Source organism: Gopherus evgoodei, chromosome 7 (genome assembly GCF_007399415.2).
Source record: "Gopherus evgoodei ecotype Sinaloan lineage chromosome 7, rGopEvg1_v1.p, whole genome shotgun sequence".
Lineage (NCBI taxonomy): Eukaryota > Metazoa > Chordata > Testudines > Testudinidae > Gopherus > Gopherus evgoodei.
The window spans coordinates 110,504,659-110,524,282 of NC_044328.1; the positions used below are offsets into that span (position 1 = coordinate 110,504,659).

The 19,624-nt window shown below is 40.8% G+C and overlaps 2 protein-coding genes across 8 annotated transcripts in view; one reads left to right on the plus strand and one right to left on the minus strand.

The window, feature by feature from the left end:
• The first annotated feature begins 216 nt into the window (after window positions 1-216).
• TMEM43 (transmembrane protein 43) lies at window positions 217-15,636 on the plus strand. The gene is made up of 12 exons (XM_030570137.1): window positions 217-415; window positions 1,312-1,461; window positions 3,202-3,336; window positions 4,586-4,680; window positions 5,281-5,330; window positions 6,738-6,807; window positions 8,851-8,921; window positions 9,138-9,259; window positions 10,018-10,092; window positions 10,185-10,286; window positions 12,035-12,152; window positions 13,354-15,636. The coding sequence occupies exons 1-12, from the start codon at window positions 404-406 to the stop codon at window positions 13,554-13,556; spliced, it is 1,203 nt and encodes a 400-aa protein (XP_030425997.1). The 5' UTR covers window positions 217-403; the 3' UTR covers window positions 13,557-15,636.
• XPC (XPC complex subunit, DNA damage recognition and repair factor) overlaps window positions 10,293-19,624 on the minus strand; it is a 28,368-nt gene continuing 19,036 nt past the window's right edge. For 4 of the 7 annotated variants that reach the window (XM_030570135.1, XM_030570134.1, XM_030570133.1 and 1 more), the window contains one exon: window positions 16,890-18,549. In XM_030570135.1, coding sequence (XP_030425995.1) covers window positions 18,337-18,549 — 213 coding nt within the window. In that variant the 3' untranslated portion in view covers window positions 16,890-18,336. The other 3 variants (XR_004001326.1, XR_004001327.1, XR_004001325.1) reach the window with 3 other exon arrangements.

The following is a 19,624-nucleotide window of genomic DNA, read 5'->3' on the forward strand; positions in this document are numbered from 1 at the left end:
ATCCCAGCGTGCTTTGCGTTTTGCCGCGCTTCTTACAGACCCAGGACTGCATTTCCCATCGTGCCCTGTGACAGCGAACTTCTGGCAGGCCTCTGATTCGATTGCCCGAACTCACGCATGGACTACATTTCCCAGCATGCTCTACGGCGAAAAAAACTCGAAACTACATTTCCCAGCATGGCCGACGCCAACTCTCAGTTTGGAGCCACATTTCCCAGCATGCTTTGCTCTAGGGCTTAGCTGTCGGGCCAAAGTTCTATATGCAGCAGTGTGTCCCTGGGGTGCAAGTTTCTCGCTGCGCTGGGCTCGGAGTCTGTGCGTCGGGGAGCGGGGCAGCGCGGGCTCGGGTGCCCGTCTCTGCTGCGTTAGGCCGGGCTGAAGGCGCGCCCGGCTGAGGCTGAAGATGTCCGGGCACGTAAGTGTGGGAGTCCGGGTGTGGGGAGCCTTTGTCTGTCCGGGAATAACTCACCTATCGCCCCTGCCCGCTGGCTGCTTCTCCCTCCGGGACGCGGTGACACCTCGTAGTCTCCCCGCCCCTCTACCGTGTTGTATTTAACTGGGCAGCTTCATGGTGCTGCGGGAAATGTGTGTGTGGTTGTAAGAGGCAGTCTGCACGTAGGATATAAAAATTGTGTTCTGGCCAATGCTCAGATTGGAACAAAAAGTGATGGGATGGTCACTCCCTTTCTGAACATTTTCTAAAAAAAATCCCCAAACCTGCCCATCTTATTTAGCTGCCTAAAGCAATTATAAAACTGTTTCTAGTTATCCCTCACCACCAATATAAATACGAGTGCCTCCACGCCAATATTATCTTGCTTTTAATCTGAAGACAATATAATATTTGTTTAGATCAAATCAGCTGTCTCCATTTATTGCCCAAGATGCTCCATAAGAGGGAGAGAGGTCTTTACTTTTGAAAAATACTGTCAGTTATTCCATAGTAATGTAAAATATTGTGTATTAGTCACAGCTCTACTTTTATATGGTAGGGATGCCAGGAATATATTTAACCTGCCAACGCCCAAATATGTGCTACTAGCACAAAATGAGAAACCTAACAAAACATCGCAGGAAGCTTTAAAAAATACACTGGACTATTATTGTGTAAATTATCTCAGTTTATTTACAGTTTTTCTGGTATAAATAACTAAAAGTACTAAAAGTGAGGTGAGACAAATGTTAACCTGGGACAGAGATTAGGTTTGCTCTAAATCAGGAGATGTGCCTTTTAAACAAGGGACCCCGTGAATGGCAAAGCAATTTCTGCCTTAACTAAGAAGTTATTTAGTGTTTGTTTTTCTTTACCAGTTCTCTGACACAAGCAGCAGGAAAGAAAATGTTAAAATCACAAGTGAGCCCAAGCCAGGGTTTCTGGAGAGACTCAGTGACACTGCTGGAGGGATGCTAATTGGACTGGCGGCATTTTCTCTCTCGTTCTACCTTCTTTTTACCAATGAGGTAAGTGAAACACTATTGACCTTTGAATTTCTTTTCAAGTCCATGTTCACCTCTATGCCCAAAGTCCAGTGCTCTTCAAGACAAAGCTCTTCTTGCTAAAATATTTGTAACACTATGTTGCTGAACTGTTCAGATTGTCTCCAGGATTTATTAGTAATTTACACTTGAGAGAGGTGGCATGTATCTGGAGAGCCTGAATTGCATCCTGGTCCTGTAACATCCCGTAGAAGAAGGGGAATATGAGATGGGATGGTAGAGCCATATATGGAGATTTTATCTAGAACTGAGTGTGGCGCGTAGAGATGGATCTTATCTTACTCAGTCATATTCTATTGGCAGTGGAGTCGATTGATTGGGAAGTGCGGAGAAAGGTGGGTCAACAGCACATGAGAAGTGTGATTGGAAGAGTTTGGCTGGACTTGCATGTGTGTGCTATGTGCTAGTGCACCTCATTTGTGTACATAATGTTTGCTCTGTGCTGCACAGCTGAGAGACAGTTGTAGTGAGGAGGGAGCTGATGTGCTGCAGGAGAACAGAATAAATCACTATTGAATATGGAAATTGGAGATTGTCTAGCTGGCTTGTTTCACCAGTCTCAGAAAATGGCTTACCGTCAGCAAGCGGGGTGATCATTTTTATCCAGCCTGGTTTTCACTCTCTCATTGCTTCCTCATTCTCTTGATATATTGCAAGGCTAAATTTTCAGTTAGTTTGATTCTACTTACATGAAAGGAACAGAATACATCTAGCCAAACTGGGCAAATAAATTATCCTTAAGGTTATTTAATGCATTATGTCAAACTGTCTATTTTAATTCGTTCCTAGGATGATCTTGGGCCCTGATTCTACAAACATGCATGTTCTCAACTTTACTTCCATGAGAAGTCCCATTGAAATCAACAGAACTACTCATGATAGTAAAGTTAAGAGTTTGCAGGATTGAGGCCATAATCTGTTATCCTGAAAGTATTTATACTTAGAGCTGGTTGGAAATTTTGCGGTGGGAGCAGAATTTTGTGAAATTGTATTTCAGATTTTCATCTATATTTTCTAACCATTGCTATATAAATGAAGGAAGGGAACTGTTCACAGGTTTAGGAGATTGTAGGACAAGGAACAATAATCTGAAAATAAAGTGAAGAAAAAATTTCTAGATAGTAAATCAGAACAATTGGACAGTGGAACAGACTCACAATGGTACCACCATTGCAGTTATTCAAAAACAACAGGTAAGGTAAAAGGTGAGCAGGAGTAATTTCAGGGTTTTAGCCTGCAACTTATATGTGCCTGCAACGTCCATCAAAGTTGTTGTGAGTGTTACATGCATAAGGATTGCTGGATTGAGCTCTCATGCCAGTGTAAATCAAGAGCAGTTCTGTTTTCTTCGGTAGAACTACATGTGTGGATATTGGGTGTTTTTTTTTTTTTTAGGGTGCCACCTGTTATTGCTAGTCTGATTATCCCACAAACTCTTACTCATGGGAATAATCCCTGTGCACATGAGTAATGCCATTAACATCGGTGGGGTTAGCTTCACAAATAAGTACTACTCTCTTAAGTAAGTATCAGACATAAGATTGTGATAGCTTGGAAGTGCAGATGTGTTCCTTGGTTACATGCATGGAGGCTGAACCTATTAGCCCTTCATGGAAGCTATGGCCCCAATTCCTGCTAAACTAACAAAGTGACACTCTGTGACTCTACCTCAACATGTTTTTTTTCTCTTTTAATTGACTACAGGGACGAGCTTTGAAGACAGCCACTTCCCTTGATGAGGGGCTTTCTCTCGTGGTCCCTCTTGACAATATTCACAGCGTGTCTCAGCAGAATGAGGGAAAACTAGTGCACTTGTCAGGTGCCCTTAGAACATCAAAGGTAAATAAACAATAGTTGGTTTGAAAATAATGCATGAACTAAAAAGGAAGGAAAACTCTTTACTGCCAGATTAAACCCATGCTTGCTTGATATGAAATACTACTGTGGGCTGTAAACCTCCCATCTGAAAATGTTCCTCTCTATTCCTGTGCTATGTGTTTGTGTCTTCAGGAATGCACAGCTGGCTCCCAAAGTCCTGAGGCTCTTTAGGCTGCAGAGGCTGTGCATCTTTTGGGTTATTCCAGAGATAGTGATGTTGTTTGTGGTAAGCTCTTTTTGCAAGAGAGAATGTGATGGAATAGCGGCCAGCAGAAAAGAACAAAAGGTTCTTTTCAAATGGGTTCATGCATGATTTAATGCAGTGTTTCCCAAACTTGGGACGCTGCTTGTTTAGGGAAAGCCACTGGTGGGCCGGGCCGGTTTGTTTACCTCTGCGACCGCTGGTCCAGCCTGGCCGCGATTTGCTGCTCCAGGCCAATGGGAGCTGCCCACACTGCTTCCAGCAGCTCCTGTTGGTCTGGAGCAGCAAACCATGGCCAGGCTGGACCCGTGGACGCGGAGGTAAACAAATCGGCCCAGCCCACCAGGCCCACGCCTAAACAAACGGCGTCCCAAGTTTGGGAAACACTGGTTTAATGGTTAGAAGTGAGAACCAGGAATCCTGCCTCAATTTCCTTGCTGTGCCAATGACTTGCTATCTTGGATTCTTCAGGTCAAATTCACCAGTGGTATAAGCAGATAGGGTGTAGTCCTCTCTGTTTGTTTTTTAAAGTTTTTACATCCTATCCATCACTGAGATATCTCTGTGGCTTCCTGGAATTTCACATACTTTTGATAGTGATAAATGTGGTGTCTCATCTACAAAATGGAGATACTTACTTTCTTATCACGTGGTTTTGGGAAACTTAATTAATGTGTGTAAAATTCTTCAAGATCCTCAGATGAAAGAAGCTACAGCATAGAAATTCAGAGAAATAACTGTTCCTGATGCATTGTTATACTTTTATTCCATCATCTGTCTTGCTGCATGTCACCAGGGCTTTTTTCTTTTAATTTTTATTTCAGAGTGTTTTTGAAGGAAAAATTTTACATGACATCCTCTTTACTTTTTCATCACAATAATGTGAGCTCTCCCCAAGATAAATTCACAAGCATCTGCTCTGCTGGAATCAATAATGAAAAGATGCAGTTTGAAGTTGTCTGAGATACAGCTTTTTAGACTGACTTGTATTTTATTTATATCCTATAGCCTTTGTTTGATCCCAGCTATGGGCTCTCCATCCAGGCTGTCAAACTGAAACGTCAGGTGGAAATGTATCAATGGGTAGAATATGAAGACTCCAAGTAAGTCATTAGGCTCATTATTTTGACCTCTTACCAGAATCCAATCACAATGTAAGGAAAAGGCACTGGCTAATTAACTCTTTTTTGGTAAAGTGATGGCCCTAGAGCCCTTGAGTTTCACAATTTCATTTAATTTTGGTTTAGTGATTATGGCCCCAATCCCGTAATGAGCTCTCTGCGGGTGGATCCAATTGCAGGAGAATCTCAACAACCTCCAGCAGTATGTGAAATGTTTTCCCCATCCTCTAACCTCATATAGTACTATATCAGACCTCTTGAAATCTAAGACACAACTGTGGCTTTTACCTTCTATTTTCTGATATTCCTTAGGCTCCTCCATATTGGGCTCCTCACCACTAATCTAGTGGACACCTCCCTTCTCGTTAGCTATATGAGAAGGGCAGGGTGTGTGCCACTTCATGATACCTGTCTGCAGGATCCCCCCTGACCTTGCTATTCAGAATCCATTATTTAGGGAAATGTTCACTTCATTCTAAAGATAAGTTTGGCTTGTGCTTGGTTTCCCATGGGCTTCCTTAAGTTTCACTTGTGCGGTGGGCCCTGTCCTGACCTTCATGCTGTGTGTGTTTTCTTCTGCAGAGAATATGAGGAGAATGGCGAAATTAAGAAAGAAACAAGATATTCGTATAGTAAGTTTATCAATGCACAGCACAAAAGTGCTTCTCCCCTTAACAATCAAAATGTGGTTTGCATGCTGATTTAAAAATAAGTCCTATAGTACCCTACTAGGAGGAGAGGAAAGGGGTTTGGAGGAACAGGGAAAGATTCATTCTATGCTCCCTTAGCAAATGGCAGAGACTTTGTTCCATGAGGTAATTGAGACGAGGACCAAACTGGGACACTGTTCATGAATAACCTAGAAATCCCAAAATGTCTTCAGGCTTGGATAGTCAGAGCAGGTGACTGGGAGGAATGGCATGTGTACTTCATACTGTATATGTAATGTATTGAGAGACTGCTCAGGCACTGGTGTCAGCCAGTGGAAACGCCCAGTATCTTGAGTGCCTCCGCCTTTTGATAAGCATTTGGCAAAAACTATAATGCACATCTGGCAGAAGCAGTAGAGAGGATTATTTTGCTCTTATTCTGAGCTACCCGATGGCAGAAAACAAATACTCTGAGTCATCACATCTCAGGAGATTAATCTCGGAGCCTCATTTGTCCCTGATTCAAGCACATGGGCATGTAATGTGGGTATGTAACAATCCATGTACATGATTATAAAAAATACCATCAGCCTGCTGGAATATAGAGCTCCCTGATACGGCGTTATATCAGGACCAGAACTGTGGCTGTCAGCTAAAGGAGCTGCCCCACATCAGAAGGGAACTAATATAGACTGGACTGGTGTGTTCCATCCAATAGTTGTCAGTAGGTCACACATGAGAGCATTCCATGCAAGCACCCCCACTTCACTCTTTAATGTGGATCCCTTGCTGTGTCTTTGTCCCTGCATGGAAACATGGAGCTTTCCTTATTTAGCAGATGAGCTGCACAAAGAAGAGGGAAGAGATTATAATGCTGCAGGAGTAAGAAGGAAGCTGCCAGAGCCGTTACTGAGAATCTCAAGAAGCTGCTTTATGTTTCTTTGTGGTGAAGACAGTAGCACAACTTTGTGTCCTACTGGGGCTTCTTCCCCTCTCTGTCTGCTGTATCACCACACTGAACCAGCTTGTTCCAGCAGAACAGTTATCCCTTTCTCAGCCAGCCAGAAATCATCCAGTGATGGGAACTGGGGTGGAATCCTGGGTCCACTAAAGTCAGTGTCAAAACTCTCATTGACTTTAGTGGAGCCAGGATTTCACACCAAGTAGACTTTCCCTAAATACTTCCATTCCTTTAGAAATATGTCATGAGACACGGGTGCATATAGAGGGTACCTTTTTAAATATACATCTTGGTGTAAAGAATGTTACTGCAGGTATAAGGCACCTTGTCTAAAATTTGTTGTCTCCTTCTGTGGCATTTAAGCAGAACATTCTTGATTTTAGTGTTTTTAACTCTTCTCTTCCCAACTTCTATCCCATTTTCCTTAGACACTGAATGGAAATCAGAAGTTGTGAACAGCAGAAACTTTGATCGAGAGATTGGCCATAAAAACCCCAGGTAATTCTGACTTCTGTAATATAATATTTTGAATTTGATACACATGCTAACTGACTAATCATTACAGCACTCTCTGAGGTAGGTGAGAATTATTGCTATTTTATAGGTGGGGAAACTGCGGTACAGACACGGTGGGGTACCACAGTGAATCAACAGTGGAGCCAAGATGAAGTTATGTATATTATAGCTAATAATTAATAGGCAGGGGGTCTTCCTGACTTCCAACTGTATTTTTGTGCCTCTGGAGTGTGCTGCCTCCAAGTATGAAAACTAGAAAGGATTCCTTTCTGACTTTCATAATCCACCAGTGAAGCATGGAGCTATTAAAAATACAAAAATAGAATGACATCCCGTGTGATTGTCATGCCAGGTGCAATAGTGCACACATCGTTTGACAGCGCATATGCAAGATCACAGATTTGTTTGTGTCAGTCACTTAAGGCATAATTTATTTTTAATTACTCCTTGCTGCCAAATTTTGACTTATTGAATTATCATCTTTTGATTAATCTTGTAAGATCCTTGGGGCAGGGACCTTCTTTTTGTCCTGTGTTTATACAGTGCCTAGCACAGTGGGGTTCTGATTCACAAGCTCCTAAGAACTATGGTAATACAAATAATATTCCATACAGGTTCTTATACCACTCTCAACATGGTAGTATCTGAGCATTTTCCAGTGGTGTGATGTGGCAAAGAATGTTTATATGGATAGGTGGGAAAATGGGCATTTGGGGTTTTGCAAAATCTCTGCATCTTTGCTTTGGTGATTTGGACTTTCACAAATGTCCCATAAACTGAAGCATTTTTATGCAAGTGGAATTTTGTTTCCAGTATATTCAATGTATTTTTAACAAATTGACACCGTGACCAATGCAAACAACTTAGAGCTGGTCAAAAAACATGGCAGGGTGGAGGGACTGTTATGTGTCAGTTTTCCTTTATTTTTTTCTTGACATTTTCCAACCAGATATACCATTAAGATTATTATTTGAAAGCAAATCACATTCTGCTTGTAGGGCTGCCATAGGAATAACAATAAAATATGTAGCAGCACAGAGTCAAATGGTGCAAGCCATAAAAGCTGTGAAGGCCATTGTAAATGAGTTACGTGCCTGACTCAAATCCACTGATTTGAACACTAAAATTTACAGTTCATGCCTTTCTGATGGGAACCTATGTCTTTCAAGTTGGTTTTAAATGTGTCAAAGTGCCTTATCCCCTCATTAGCTATTACAAGTGTAAGAGAGACTCAGATTCTAAGAAACAGTTTGTAGGAAAAAGATATGGTCTTTGAATTTATTCTTTCTTTTATAGGGTGCTCTCTCTATATGTATCTTGGGCTTTGAGCCTTCAAACACTTACGCATGTTTATTTTACTACCACGAGTTATCAATGGATCTGTTTATGGTAGTAAAGTTAAGCACATGTGTAAGTGTTTCCAGAACTACTGAGACTTCAGCTACTACTATGTCTTGATCATGGTTTTTAAGTACCAACTTGGGGAGAAGAATTCTGATAGAGGGCTCTTTAATTTACCAGGCACAAAGGCATAGCAGGATCCAGTGGCTGGACGCTAAAGCTAGGCAAAGTCAGACTTAGAAATAAGATTCATTTTTTTAAATCATAATGGTAATTAACCCTTGGACCAAGTTACTTAGGGATGTGATGGATTCTTCATTATGTGAAGTCTTAAATGGCTTTCTAAAATAGATGCTTTAGCTCAACTAGAAGTTATGGACGAGATGTGAAAAATCACCTGTTATAATTCTCTGACCTGTGTTATGCAGGAATGAGACCAGATGAGGTTAGTAACTACTAATGGTCCTATTACTGTCGTATCTGAGCACCTAACAATCTTCTAATGTATTTATCTTTACATCATGGCAGTTATTTAATTCTCAAGGACACTCTTACACTCACAGGTCTTTGTCTCGCTGTCCTATCAGTATGCATACAGTATTTTGTGCTTCTGGGTATTCTATATTGTTGGTCAAGTGTGCTCATAATACTCGAATTTATACAGAGGTTATTTCTTTCCCCAAGTGCCATGGCTGTAGAATCTTTCACTGCAATTGCTCCTGATGTCCAGGTGGGCAGTTTCTTTCTTTCAAAAGGTAAGGGATGTTTTTAATTTATATAATAAATACTCACTGGGTCAAGTTCATCACTGGTGTAACACTATTAAGCTCATTGGAGTTGCACTGTGGATGGCTTTTGGTTCATTTCCCTTTGGGATGGCAGACTTTTAAATGGCTGTCTAGGGCTAACAAAATGGATGCTGAAGTCAATGCGCCACCTGAGACCTACATTTGGATCTTTATTCTGCTCAGGTCTTATTGAGAAAATTGACAGTTTTAAGCAGATGAGCCTGTCGAAATTGGAGGATCCGCATGCTGACATTACTCGAAGAGGAGATTACTTTTATCACAGCGAGAATCCTGGGCGTCCAGAAGTAAGATGAAGGGGCTTTGAAAAGGCCATCAAGGCAACAACTGAAATCTATTCATTGAAGAAAAAGTAGGGTTTTATCCTGCAAGCTGCACACCACTCTCGTCTCCCATTGAAATCAATGGAGGTCATAGTGCTGAGCAGCTTGCCAACTTAGCTCTGACTGCAGAGCTAATGGAAGAGTGATTAATTTCTGTATATCAAAGGAGCTTCTGATCCTGCCCTCACCCTCCTCTTTCTCTTCTTGAGTGTCTTCTTCCTGCATGTTAGACTGACAGGCTAAGAAGATGCTTTTAAATTGAAAGAAACAGGAGCAGGGTTACTGCTATTCTCACATAGGTGGGTTTCATCGGTGTCTGTCTGGTCGGTCTGAGTTCGGTCTGCTCAGTGCTAGTGAAGTGAGCACAGTAATGAGTGAGCCAGGTCACTGCTGGCTGGCACTGCCTGCCTGCGGCTGAGGAGAGCTAGCTGTAACACTCTTTGGGAGCCCATCCTTTCAGCTCCTAACTCAGACAGAGGGGAAAGTGGCATAAAGCTTGCTCTCATTTGGGACTTGAGCTGTGCTGTCTCTGCAGGTTTCCCCTTCTGCCAACTCAGCCTGGAAAAATCACAACCCAAGAATCCTACCTGCCTGTGCCACATGCTGGTGCAAAGCCTCATGGCACAGCATCCTCCCATGACATTCCCGTGCAGAGAGGCTTTGCTGGGAATCTTTTGTTGAAGTAAATCTTTATTAACTTATGACGATTTCCCTATTTTCAGGTAGGAGACCTTCGTGTTTCATTCTTCTATGCGGGTCTGAGCGGAGACAAGTCCCACCGTGTCCCAGCAGATGTGGTAAGTCTTCAGGTTCTCCAGTAATTTTCTCCTTAAGGCCCCAGTGCTGTAATAAGTAAAGCTCTTTGATTGGTTCTTCTGCCTCTTGTAAGGTGACCGTGATTGCTCGTCAGCGAGGGGACCAGTTGGTTTCGTACCAAACTAAGACTGGAGACATTCTGCAGATTCTTTATCCTGGCGATCTCTCTGCTGAGGTGAGTTATCCCGCAGCATGAGTAAACTATTGGAGACAGTGAGCACTGAAACTGGAGGAGGTAGCAAGAAGCAGGGAATGAGACAGTGAGTTTCCTCCCTCTTCACGTTCCATTTGCAGGGGAAAGATCGGGTGGTAAGTTACCAGTCTGCTACTGGACAGGAGAAATCTGGTCTGAGTATTCCCTTTCCTGCCTCTAATCTTACTGCTGGAGGGCAAGAAAGTTGTGAGCCCGTGTCCACCTCCCTCATCCTCCCCACCCTGGTCTTTGAGTATGCCTAACCTTTGCTCTGTGTACTCTTACCCTATTAGCAGCAGCCAGTTTGACTGTTTCATTCTTGCTCATTAAATAGTGATTTGTGGCTAAAGTTACCACGCAAAATAACTTTCTTCTGCTACTGCTTACTTCTGCTGTAGATGAGAGAGTGACTCTGGGTACAGTAATGTCTGTTAATGGACTTAAGATATTACCTCCCCCATCTTGCCTCTCTCATGTCCTGAGACCAACTCAGCTACGACAACTCTGTTGTAAATTCCTTGCCTCCACCCTACTGTTTGCCATTTGTTTGTTTCATGATCACCCACATACTTTCTAAAGGTGATATTTTAAGAAGTTAGTTCTTTAATAAAGCCTGTAATTCCACCCCTACACCTTCCAAAATCCTTCCCTTTTAAGGGACCTAGATGTTAAATACAATTATTGTTTAGTAAAGTTGGGTAGGCAGCTAACTGGGTTCCTGTAAACCTTGCATGTTCCAGCAGTTTGGTGATTCACTTACTCCCCTGGCAGGTTGGCTTCTGTTAGTGATTGTTTTGTACCATGCTGCAAAGATCCTTGATGCCAAGTATTTAAGTTCCCAAAAGCAGATGAACTGGCTCATGCGTCAGATTGATCTGGAAAGAGATAAGAAATAGTAACAACTTTCATTGTATGATGTGAACCTTAATACATTTTAACTTCAGCAGAAACTGAGACACCACCAATGTAGAAATTGGTCCAAACAGGATACAAGTAGTTTCCAGGAGGTGTCTTACTACTATAAAATCTTTATAAGCAGTTGCAGAGCATCTCAAAGCATGTGTGAACTTAATTCATGAATGTAGTACATGTGGTTCTGAAAATCTCCTTTACTAAAACTGTTTGCTAGGCAGTGTCTTGTTTTTAAAACACGCCCACGTTTCTAGTCAGCAAAACACATGCATCTCTTCTGAATAAAAACGTTAATTAATATGCAGCTTTTACAATTTCCCTGGTCCCAATGGAGGTTGCTGATTTTTAGTGCATGGGTTTGAATAAGGAGAGAGAGAAAAGGCAGCAATCTTTACAGAGGTGTAAACACACTAGTTTTTGATTAAATGGTTATCGGATTCTTTCTTGATAGGGAAATGGATGCTCCTTATTTGAGTTCATCAGCAACAACAATTGTGCTCTTTTCAGGTGTGTCCTCACCTTTAGTCACAAGGTGTGACAGAAAATGTTGTGGACCAAGTTAGAACTCCACAAAGATGCCCTTGGCCCTGCCCTTTGGCCACAGCTGTAACAAGTTGGGCTGCTGTTGAGGGAGGAAAAAAAGCCACATTTTAGCCACCAAAATAGTATTGCAAATGACCCTGTATCTCTTGGGAAACATTAATATTTCCAAGCATGATCAGCTGTGATGTATTTATTCATAAGGTTCAGGAAACAGCAGGATTTGAGGCTGGAAGGAACCCAGAAATGAGCAATGTATAACAGTGTTTGAGTTTCAGGAGGTGTTTCAAAAAGAGCATGAAAGTAACACCATGAAGACCTGGGCTCTCCGTGCAGCTGGCTGGCTGGCGATGTTTGTAGGCATCAACCTTATGACCAGAATCCTTTACACTTTGGGTAAGTCTGTTACTAGAAAAAGAGCTCAGTTTAGAGATGGGACCTGACTGGAAACACTGGATCCTAATGATAAAATGACCAACACACAAAAATGAATTTTTTGTGCGGAGAATTTGAATCGGAATCTGAGCTTTGCTATTGGCCTCTCAATCAATAAAGATCAGAACCAAAATCCGAGATCCAAACATCTGCTTTGTGGGTGTATGAAATCTGGATCAGAACTTTGAGACTTGAACCAATGTAATTTAAAATGTGGATTAGGTCACAATTCATGGTCTTGTCTCTCAGTCTAATCCCCAGCGGATGCTTACCCTGTGCTTACCAAAGTCAGAGACTGATAACACAAGCTGGGCAGGTTCTTTAAAGAATGCCCCATGCATCTCTATCAGACCTGCTGTTGATTCCAAATATAGAACTGCTATGTCTGAAATCTGAATTGTTGTGATTATTTGTATTGCAATAATGCCTAGAGTCCCAGGCCACCACTGTGCTAGGTGCTGTACAAACACAGAACAAAAAGATGGTCCTTGAATTATTTGTATTTTAGTTTTAAGGCAAATGTTACAAGAAGAAACTTGGCAAAAGAGCGGTTTTTACATTAAACTTGGATAAATTGAATTCCAGAGCTACCTCTTGTTCTGAAATAGCATCTATCCCATATTTTGAGAGAAACATTCATGGTACTTGAGACTCTTCAGGGAAGTTTATGCAATTTCCAGTTCTCAGTGAAATGTGACCAGTTATACCTAGTCTTTCCTCTTGTGACATTCACACACGTCTATCCTATGTATTTTAAATGTAAGTAGAAGGATGGCCTTGTAGCTATGGGACAGGCTCGGCCATTAGGAGGCTTTGGATTCTATTCCCAGCTCTGCCATACAATTACTGTTTTATCTTGTAACTACTTTGCCTGACATTCCCCTTCTACCTTCAGATAGGGAGAGACCCTTAACTGCCTCCCAAAGATGTTGAGGCTTTCTTTGTCAGTGTTTGTAAAGTGATCTGAGATCCTCTGACTGAAAGGACTGTAGAAAGACCTTATCCATTGTTCATTGAAGTGGATGGATGGAAGTCTTTCCAGCTGCCAGTGAAATCAGCGGATGGGGACTCTAACCACAAATTTTTAGCAGTATTAAATCTTACAGCTGTTCACATTGTCGAATGTTTCATTTTGTGTTTTAATTTTTCTTCCTAACCACAGTGGATTGGTTTCCTGTTGTTCGAGATCTGGTTAATATTGGACTTAAAGCTTTTGCTTTTTGTATAGCCACCTCACTCTCCCTGCTAACTATTTCTGTGGGATGGCTCTTCTACCGCCCACTATGGGCTCTACTGATTGGGTTGCTGTCTGCTGTTCCTATTGTGATTGCAAAATCACGGGTTCCGCCAAAGAAGCATCAATGAAGATGGAAGAATTCCTTTTTTTCCCTTGCACTTGGACCCTGTTTTTCTAATCCTTTGAAGCCTAGTGCATTTATCACGTTTCAAGCTATTACGACATGCTTAAGGCACATTACAGTTCAGAATCTTGACTCCCTGCACCAAAGAGTCCAGTAGGAGACCGAGATGCAAATTTTTTATGCTTATTATACATCCATGGGAAAATGTAACTGTAAAAGCTAAACTTTGAAGTGGGTGATATTCTGTGTATTTAGGAGAAGAAGCAGCATTTGTTACTTAATTATTTTGCCAATCCTTAATTATTAAAAGAACAATGGTGTGTGCTGTTTACAAGGGAATATGGACAGATTTAATTAAGCAATCCATGATATGCAATCTCTAGCAGATTATGTGCCTGCCTCTCATTCAACTATTCTATTTTCTTATGTACACAGACAAATATACTTATGTTGACAATGTTTTGAAATGCGTGTTTATAGACAAAATGCTGCTTGCACCCGAGTGAAAGCTGTGTTATGCATTTAATTTGTTTTCAGTAGTTAGAAAGCCAGGTATAATGTGTAAGGTTTCCAAAAGTAATAAGTGATTTTGGCTGCTCAACTTGTTACCTTTTAAAGGGGCCTGATTTTCAGAAAGGGACGAGCTATCACCGACTCAGAATCAGAACCCTGGAAGCTGTCTCATTTGGGCACCCAAAGTTGCTAGCATGTCTACTTTGTTTTGTAAAACTTTAAAACTGATTTCAAATTCCACCTGCTTAAAGGGATAGTCTAAAGTCAAAATTATAACTTGAAACTAAGAACTGATGTAACCTGCAAAACTAGTGTAAATCCCTGTTTTCCCACTTATTTCACTTAGTTTGGCTAATGAAAGATGCATGAGAAACAAACTGAGTACTTGTATAAGCTATACTGTTTGGATTTAAACACTTTCCTGCAGAGTTTGCAACTGCCTCATACTTAAACACTTTAATTGAAATTTTAAAAAATTAGTTAATATTTTGTAAACGTTAGTAACCTAAATGTTAGGGTTTGTCATATTGGGGCCGGGTGAGGGCGCAGCAGAAGCAACTCCACATCTAACCTCTCATTGATTGTTTACATTTTTCTGCCAACACCAGTATGTGTGTTTTTGGAACCCCTTCTGTATTATTTTAAAAAGTGTATTTGCTTCTAACAACTTGGGGCTGTTTTTCAGCCTGCCTTTTCCTATGCTTCCACTTTTGTAAGCACAACTGATGTTTAAAAATACCTAATTCCATGCACAAAGCAGGAACGTGGCAGCTCACTGACCTCAACCTGAGTTTTCAAAAGCTTCCTTCCCCTTGCTACAATATTTTACTTGAATATATCTAATGGCTGAAAAAGAGGATTTTGCTTGCTTCAGATCTTAAAGTTAAACAGGAGAAACTACACCAAAGCTGAAGAATGTGGAAGGTATAGTCCTTAAATCCACTTAACCCATACAGTTGACATATTTAAGGAATCAGGCCATGTGATTTTAAAATCAATTACTAATGCTAATAAATCTAGTACCTACAGTAACTTATCTAACAGCCCAAGGACTATTTAAAAGTTGGCTACAATATGAGAATTCAAGGCTTGGTGATGGGGCAATTTTTGAAAGTTGTTTTTGTTTATTTTTTTTACACAAAACTATTAAATAGAATGGTTTGTAAAATAGAACTTTATTGTTCATTCAAGAAGTAGCAACTGCCAATCAGTTAGGTGGTGCCCTTTTATTCCTGTTGGTATCCAGCCAGTGTTGGTTCAGTTTCAAGTCTCTAGGGCCCTATGCTGCCCCTAATGAAGTCAGTTGGAACAGGCTCGTAGGTAGGATACCTGGATATACAAATAGTCTATTAATAAACTTATGCAGTGTTCATTTGTCTGCTACTTAATCATTGCAGTATATCTTCTAGTACCTCAAATTGTGTTTTCCTTTTGGGGAAGAATGTATTGAACCTGTACTTTCAAAACAAACCCCAGCCAGCATTCAGCTACTGTACAATGGAGACTCTTGAAATAGTTTTCTGTGGAAGTGCTGAACTTTTGTATGTTTTATTAAAAGAAAGTTTCTCAGATGGTTGTGTGTGTGTTCGGGTTTTGTAACTGGGCTTTGATGCTAAAGATGCTGTAACCACAGCTGGTCCGAACTCTTCTGGAGACTGTTAAATACAGTGAGACATGCAGCTTGTAGACAAATGAGCCCATTGCTAAAACTACACTGAAGAAAAAGGCAACTGTTTAATTGTAGATTTGCATTCAAATTTTTCACTATCAGGAGGCATGTTCATATTACCTGAATTACTAGTATCCATGGTAAGATACTTTATCTATACTAGCAACAGCATGGTGGAGTGGTTTAAGAGCACTAGAACTTGGAGAGAGGGTCTGTTTCCTAGTTTGCCACAGACTTGCTGTGAGGCCTTGAGCAAGTTGCTTAAACCTTGGCATACATTTCCTTATTTAACTGCAGCAACATTCCTACCTCCACCACAACCCTTTGAAAGGCATTATACAATGGAACTAGAACTATGGTAATGGTTCTAGTTCCATTAGATTAAATATTTAGGGGCTTTGGGCTTAATTCTACAATCAGAACAATTTTAAGTACAGATCCCTAATAGCTTACTTTGTACACATAAATAACAAAGCACAACTCCATGTAATGGGAGGTGCATTTTCTTTCTAAGCAATATAGCCAGAACTGGTGTTTTCATAGTAATAACTACAGCAATAAAATTTCTTATGCTGGTTGTACAGGATAGGAACCTCCACCAGTGACAGTCCAAAATTCAATCTACATGAAGCTCTGTTAGATCTAGGATATTAGTTGACCATGCAATGGATTCCAGAGTCATCTTCCATTTATGCCTAGCTGTCACTCCATTTCAGGGCTACTTAAATCAATGGAAAGACTCCCAAATTTCAGTGAGAGCTGGATTCTGGCCTTTACACTGAAAATGGTTCAGGGTATGAGCATGTCCTCATATGTATTTGCACAGGAGGACCCAGACCCGGAAGGGGCCTCTGGTAATTACTGCAGCATTGTCAAATCTTGCAATATGTAGAGTTTTTCTTGAAGCCTCATCTGCAGTCAAGTCACTACCTGAGAATCTCAGCATTTAAAAAAAAGTTTAATATGAACCCTAAAAGCTCCAAGAGCAGAATGTAAAGAAACCTACATTTATGTGTTTTGAACACTCAGGACTGGTGATACTGCTGTTGTAATACAGAAGTGTGAGAACTAAGCTGCCTCAAGTCACTGCTTTTTTCCTTTAATTGTTCATTGGGAATACAGATAAGCGACCCATAGAAATAACAGGGACCAAGATTGATCTTTGCAAACACTTTATTTTTTTTCCAAAAATTCAGTATAAAAATATTTTTCTAAGTATACATAAGTACTAAAGCTTTTTTGTCTTGCATTTTTAACCTCTCCGCTAGGATTACAATTAGTTTGAGCTTGTGGCATAAGACAAGGAAGCAGCAGGCTCTTAACATTACTGTATTCCTCCCATAATTAGGAGTTCTCTTAAAGAGAAATTTAGGTCCATTTAGGCCCAACTATAGGTTTTCTAAAAATAATTAGTCTCATTTCATTTTTTTAAAAAATCCCATAAACAGTTTGCATGGATTTAGACATTCCTTTACAGTGCTGCAGAGAAAGTGAAACTTGTTATGTATAGAGAATGGGTAATAGTTTCAAAAGTGCCCCCAAGTCCCACTGACTTACTTCTGGCCATGGTGCTCTTGCAAATTTTGCCTCAAACTAAAAGTTCCTTGTCTGCTTTCGTTGTCCAAGCTATGCCATATGCAGACAGTGAACAAACATTAAGGGTGACAAGTTAGTTATTTTAGTTTAATGATACGGTGGGGACAATATAAAAATTTTTTAAAAAATGCAACATGGCAGTGTCCCAAATTATCTCAAGACTTTTCTCTCTAGAAAGGATTATGGAGGCAGGGAAAAGATCAAGGACTGATAAGTAAAATAAGTCAAACTACGCTCAAGAAATCTGTCCTTTGCAGAACATGTAAATATTAGGGATCTGCCAGGTTCTGAGGTGCTACTTGAGTCTTTACATTTCCCCCCTTGTGATGGACTACAAATGTGAACAAAATAATGTATTGCACTGCTGATTTGAAACAATATGGGTTAAATACCTATAGCGATAATAGGCCAATAACAGAGTACACAAGGGACTGACTCCTGGATAGCAGCTACACAACCTTCTGTTTGTCAGTAAACAAGCCTTGGGGGAAGGAGATTGTGAAAGTGATGCAGAAATAGGTACACTGCAGGGTGACAATACTTGTCAAAGGGGAAGAACGGCTGCAATGGGTCACTCGTCTCAGAAGGTATATGATATCGACAAGTCTGTTCCTCAAAAGACTCCACAAATAAAAAGGTTCCCATGACTCCAAAAGAAATGATAAATCCAGTTTCATCTTTTTAGAACTCTTAATGCTGGATCAGGGAGAAAGGCTTGAGATTACACTATGGAGAGAGTCCATCTCTGACCACCAGAAATGCTTATACACTAGAGGGCTGAAAACACACACCGGCTGGTATGATCCTGTTGTGATGTGTTTACCTACTGCCGCATCTGCTCTTTGCTCTAGCTATATAATTATGACTCATTCAGTCCCAAGTAGGCAACTAGTAGAAAACAGCAAACATTTTCTAGCTCTGAAATTATTTACAAGATAGTTTTAAAGAAACCACCTTTGTCCTTGCATCGGGGAATTGAACGTAAAGGTTTAGCACTCAGTTCTGGTCACAACTTCTCAAAGGGGAACAAGTGCGCTACTTCTCCTTTCTTCTCACGCTTGCTTCTTCTGCCTTTTTTCTCTTTTCTTTCTTCATCCACTTGTCGATTCTGAGGCCAAGAAACAACCACATCTTCGGCTGGAGTCTCTGCACTTGGCTTCCCTTCTTCATCAGAAGAAAATCCAGCTCCTTTCTCCAGCATGGAGCTGGATGCCTCACTCTGGAAAAAATAAGCATGAATATAGGGGCAGACATGCCAAACCCACAAAAAAACCCATAGAAATTGGATTTGTTTTTGGCTTAATTGGCTTGCGAGTTGCTTGTTGGCTAGTTTTTGGCTTGTCACTTTTTTTTTTTTTTTGGATCAGCTCCTAGCAAGGAGGGGGAGAGAGTCTGGGGTGCACAGCAGGCCCACCAGTCTCACACTGCACCCTGGGGAGATCTAGTCACAGAATACTGGGGTTCTTAGGGATTGGCTTGTTTGGGTCTTGTTTTGAAATGGGATTAGCTTGGTTTTTGGCTTATTGTGAAAGTCTAGGTGCTTATTTACCACTTGAAAGCTGGCAACTGTGGTTAAGGGGTGTTTTTTTAAGAGTCCTTTTTTGTCATAATATATAGTCTCATCACCACAGAACATGCTGCTGTAGTTAGCAGGAGTGATCTATAACAGACAAGCGGTACATTTTATGTAATTCTCTACACAAAGCAGTATCAGTCCATGTCTTATACATGCAGCATTAATTCAAGTTCAGAAAGAATAATCACTAGTCAAGAGAGTGTAAGAAGAAACCAGCTTTAAAATCTGACTTATCACCAAGCATGAGGAAAAACATACTTAAGGACAGAATCATTTCACTTCGTAACCCAAACCCAACACAGGTCACTTTGCTCCTCTGAAAACTACGTGTGGTTTGGACTTAGAAATCCAAAATATGAAGTGGATATGTCAGAAAAATAGGGCCATAATACAAAAGCATGTTGCCTGGTTGTGGAGTACTCATCTTATGTTAAATAGGGATGAGATTTCAACTGACATGATTGAGTTGAATTCTTGTTCAAAAGCCAGTATGAGCTCCTATTCAAAGTTAGTGTGAGAAGAGGGGAAGAAAGCTTTGCATGAAGAGATTTTGGAAATTCTCTGATGTACCAATTGAAAATTTAGGAGTTTGGATATAAAGCAAGACAGGGTTAAATGCTGCTAAAGATTACATGCATCATCTGTCAAATGACTAAGCATGTAGTGACCTTGACCACCACCAGCAGTGTTGAGAGAGATGTAATTAGGCTGCATCAAT

What these genes read in the sequence shown, in the direction of transcription:
- TMEM43 (XM_030570137.1), top strand. An exon ending in GTGCCCTTAGAACATCAAAG is followed by an intron (nt 3,337 to 4,585) that starts GTAAATAAACAA and finishes TATATCCTATAG; the next exon opens with CCTTTGTTTGATCCCAGCTA. An exon ending in GTAGAATATGAAGACTCCAA is followed by an intron (nt 4,681 to 5,280) that starts GTAAGTCATTAG and finishes TTTCTTCTGCAG; the next exon opens with AGAATATGAGGAGAATGGCG.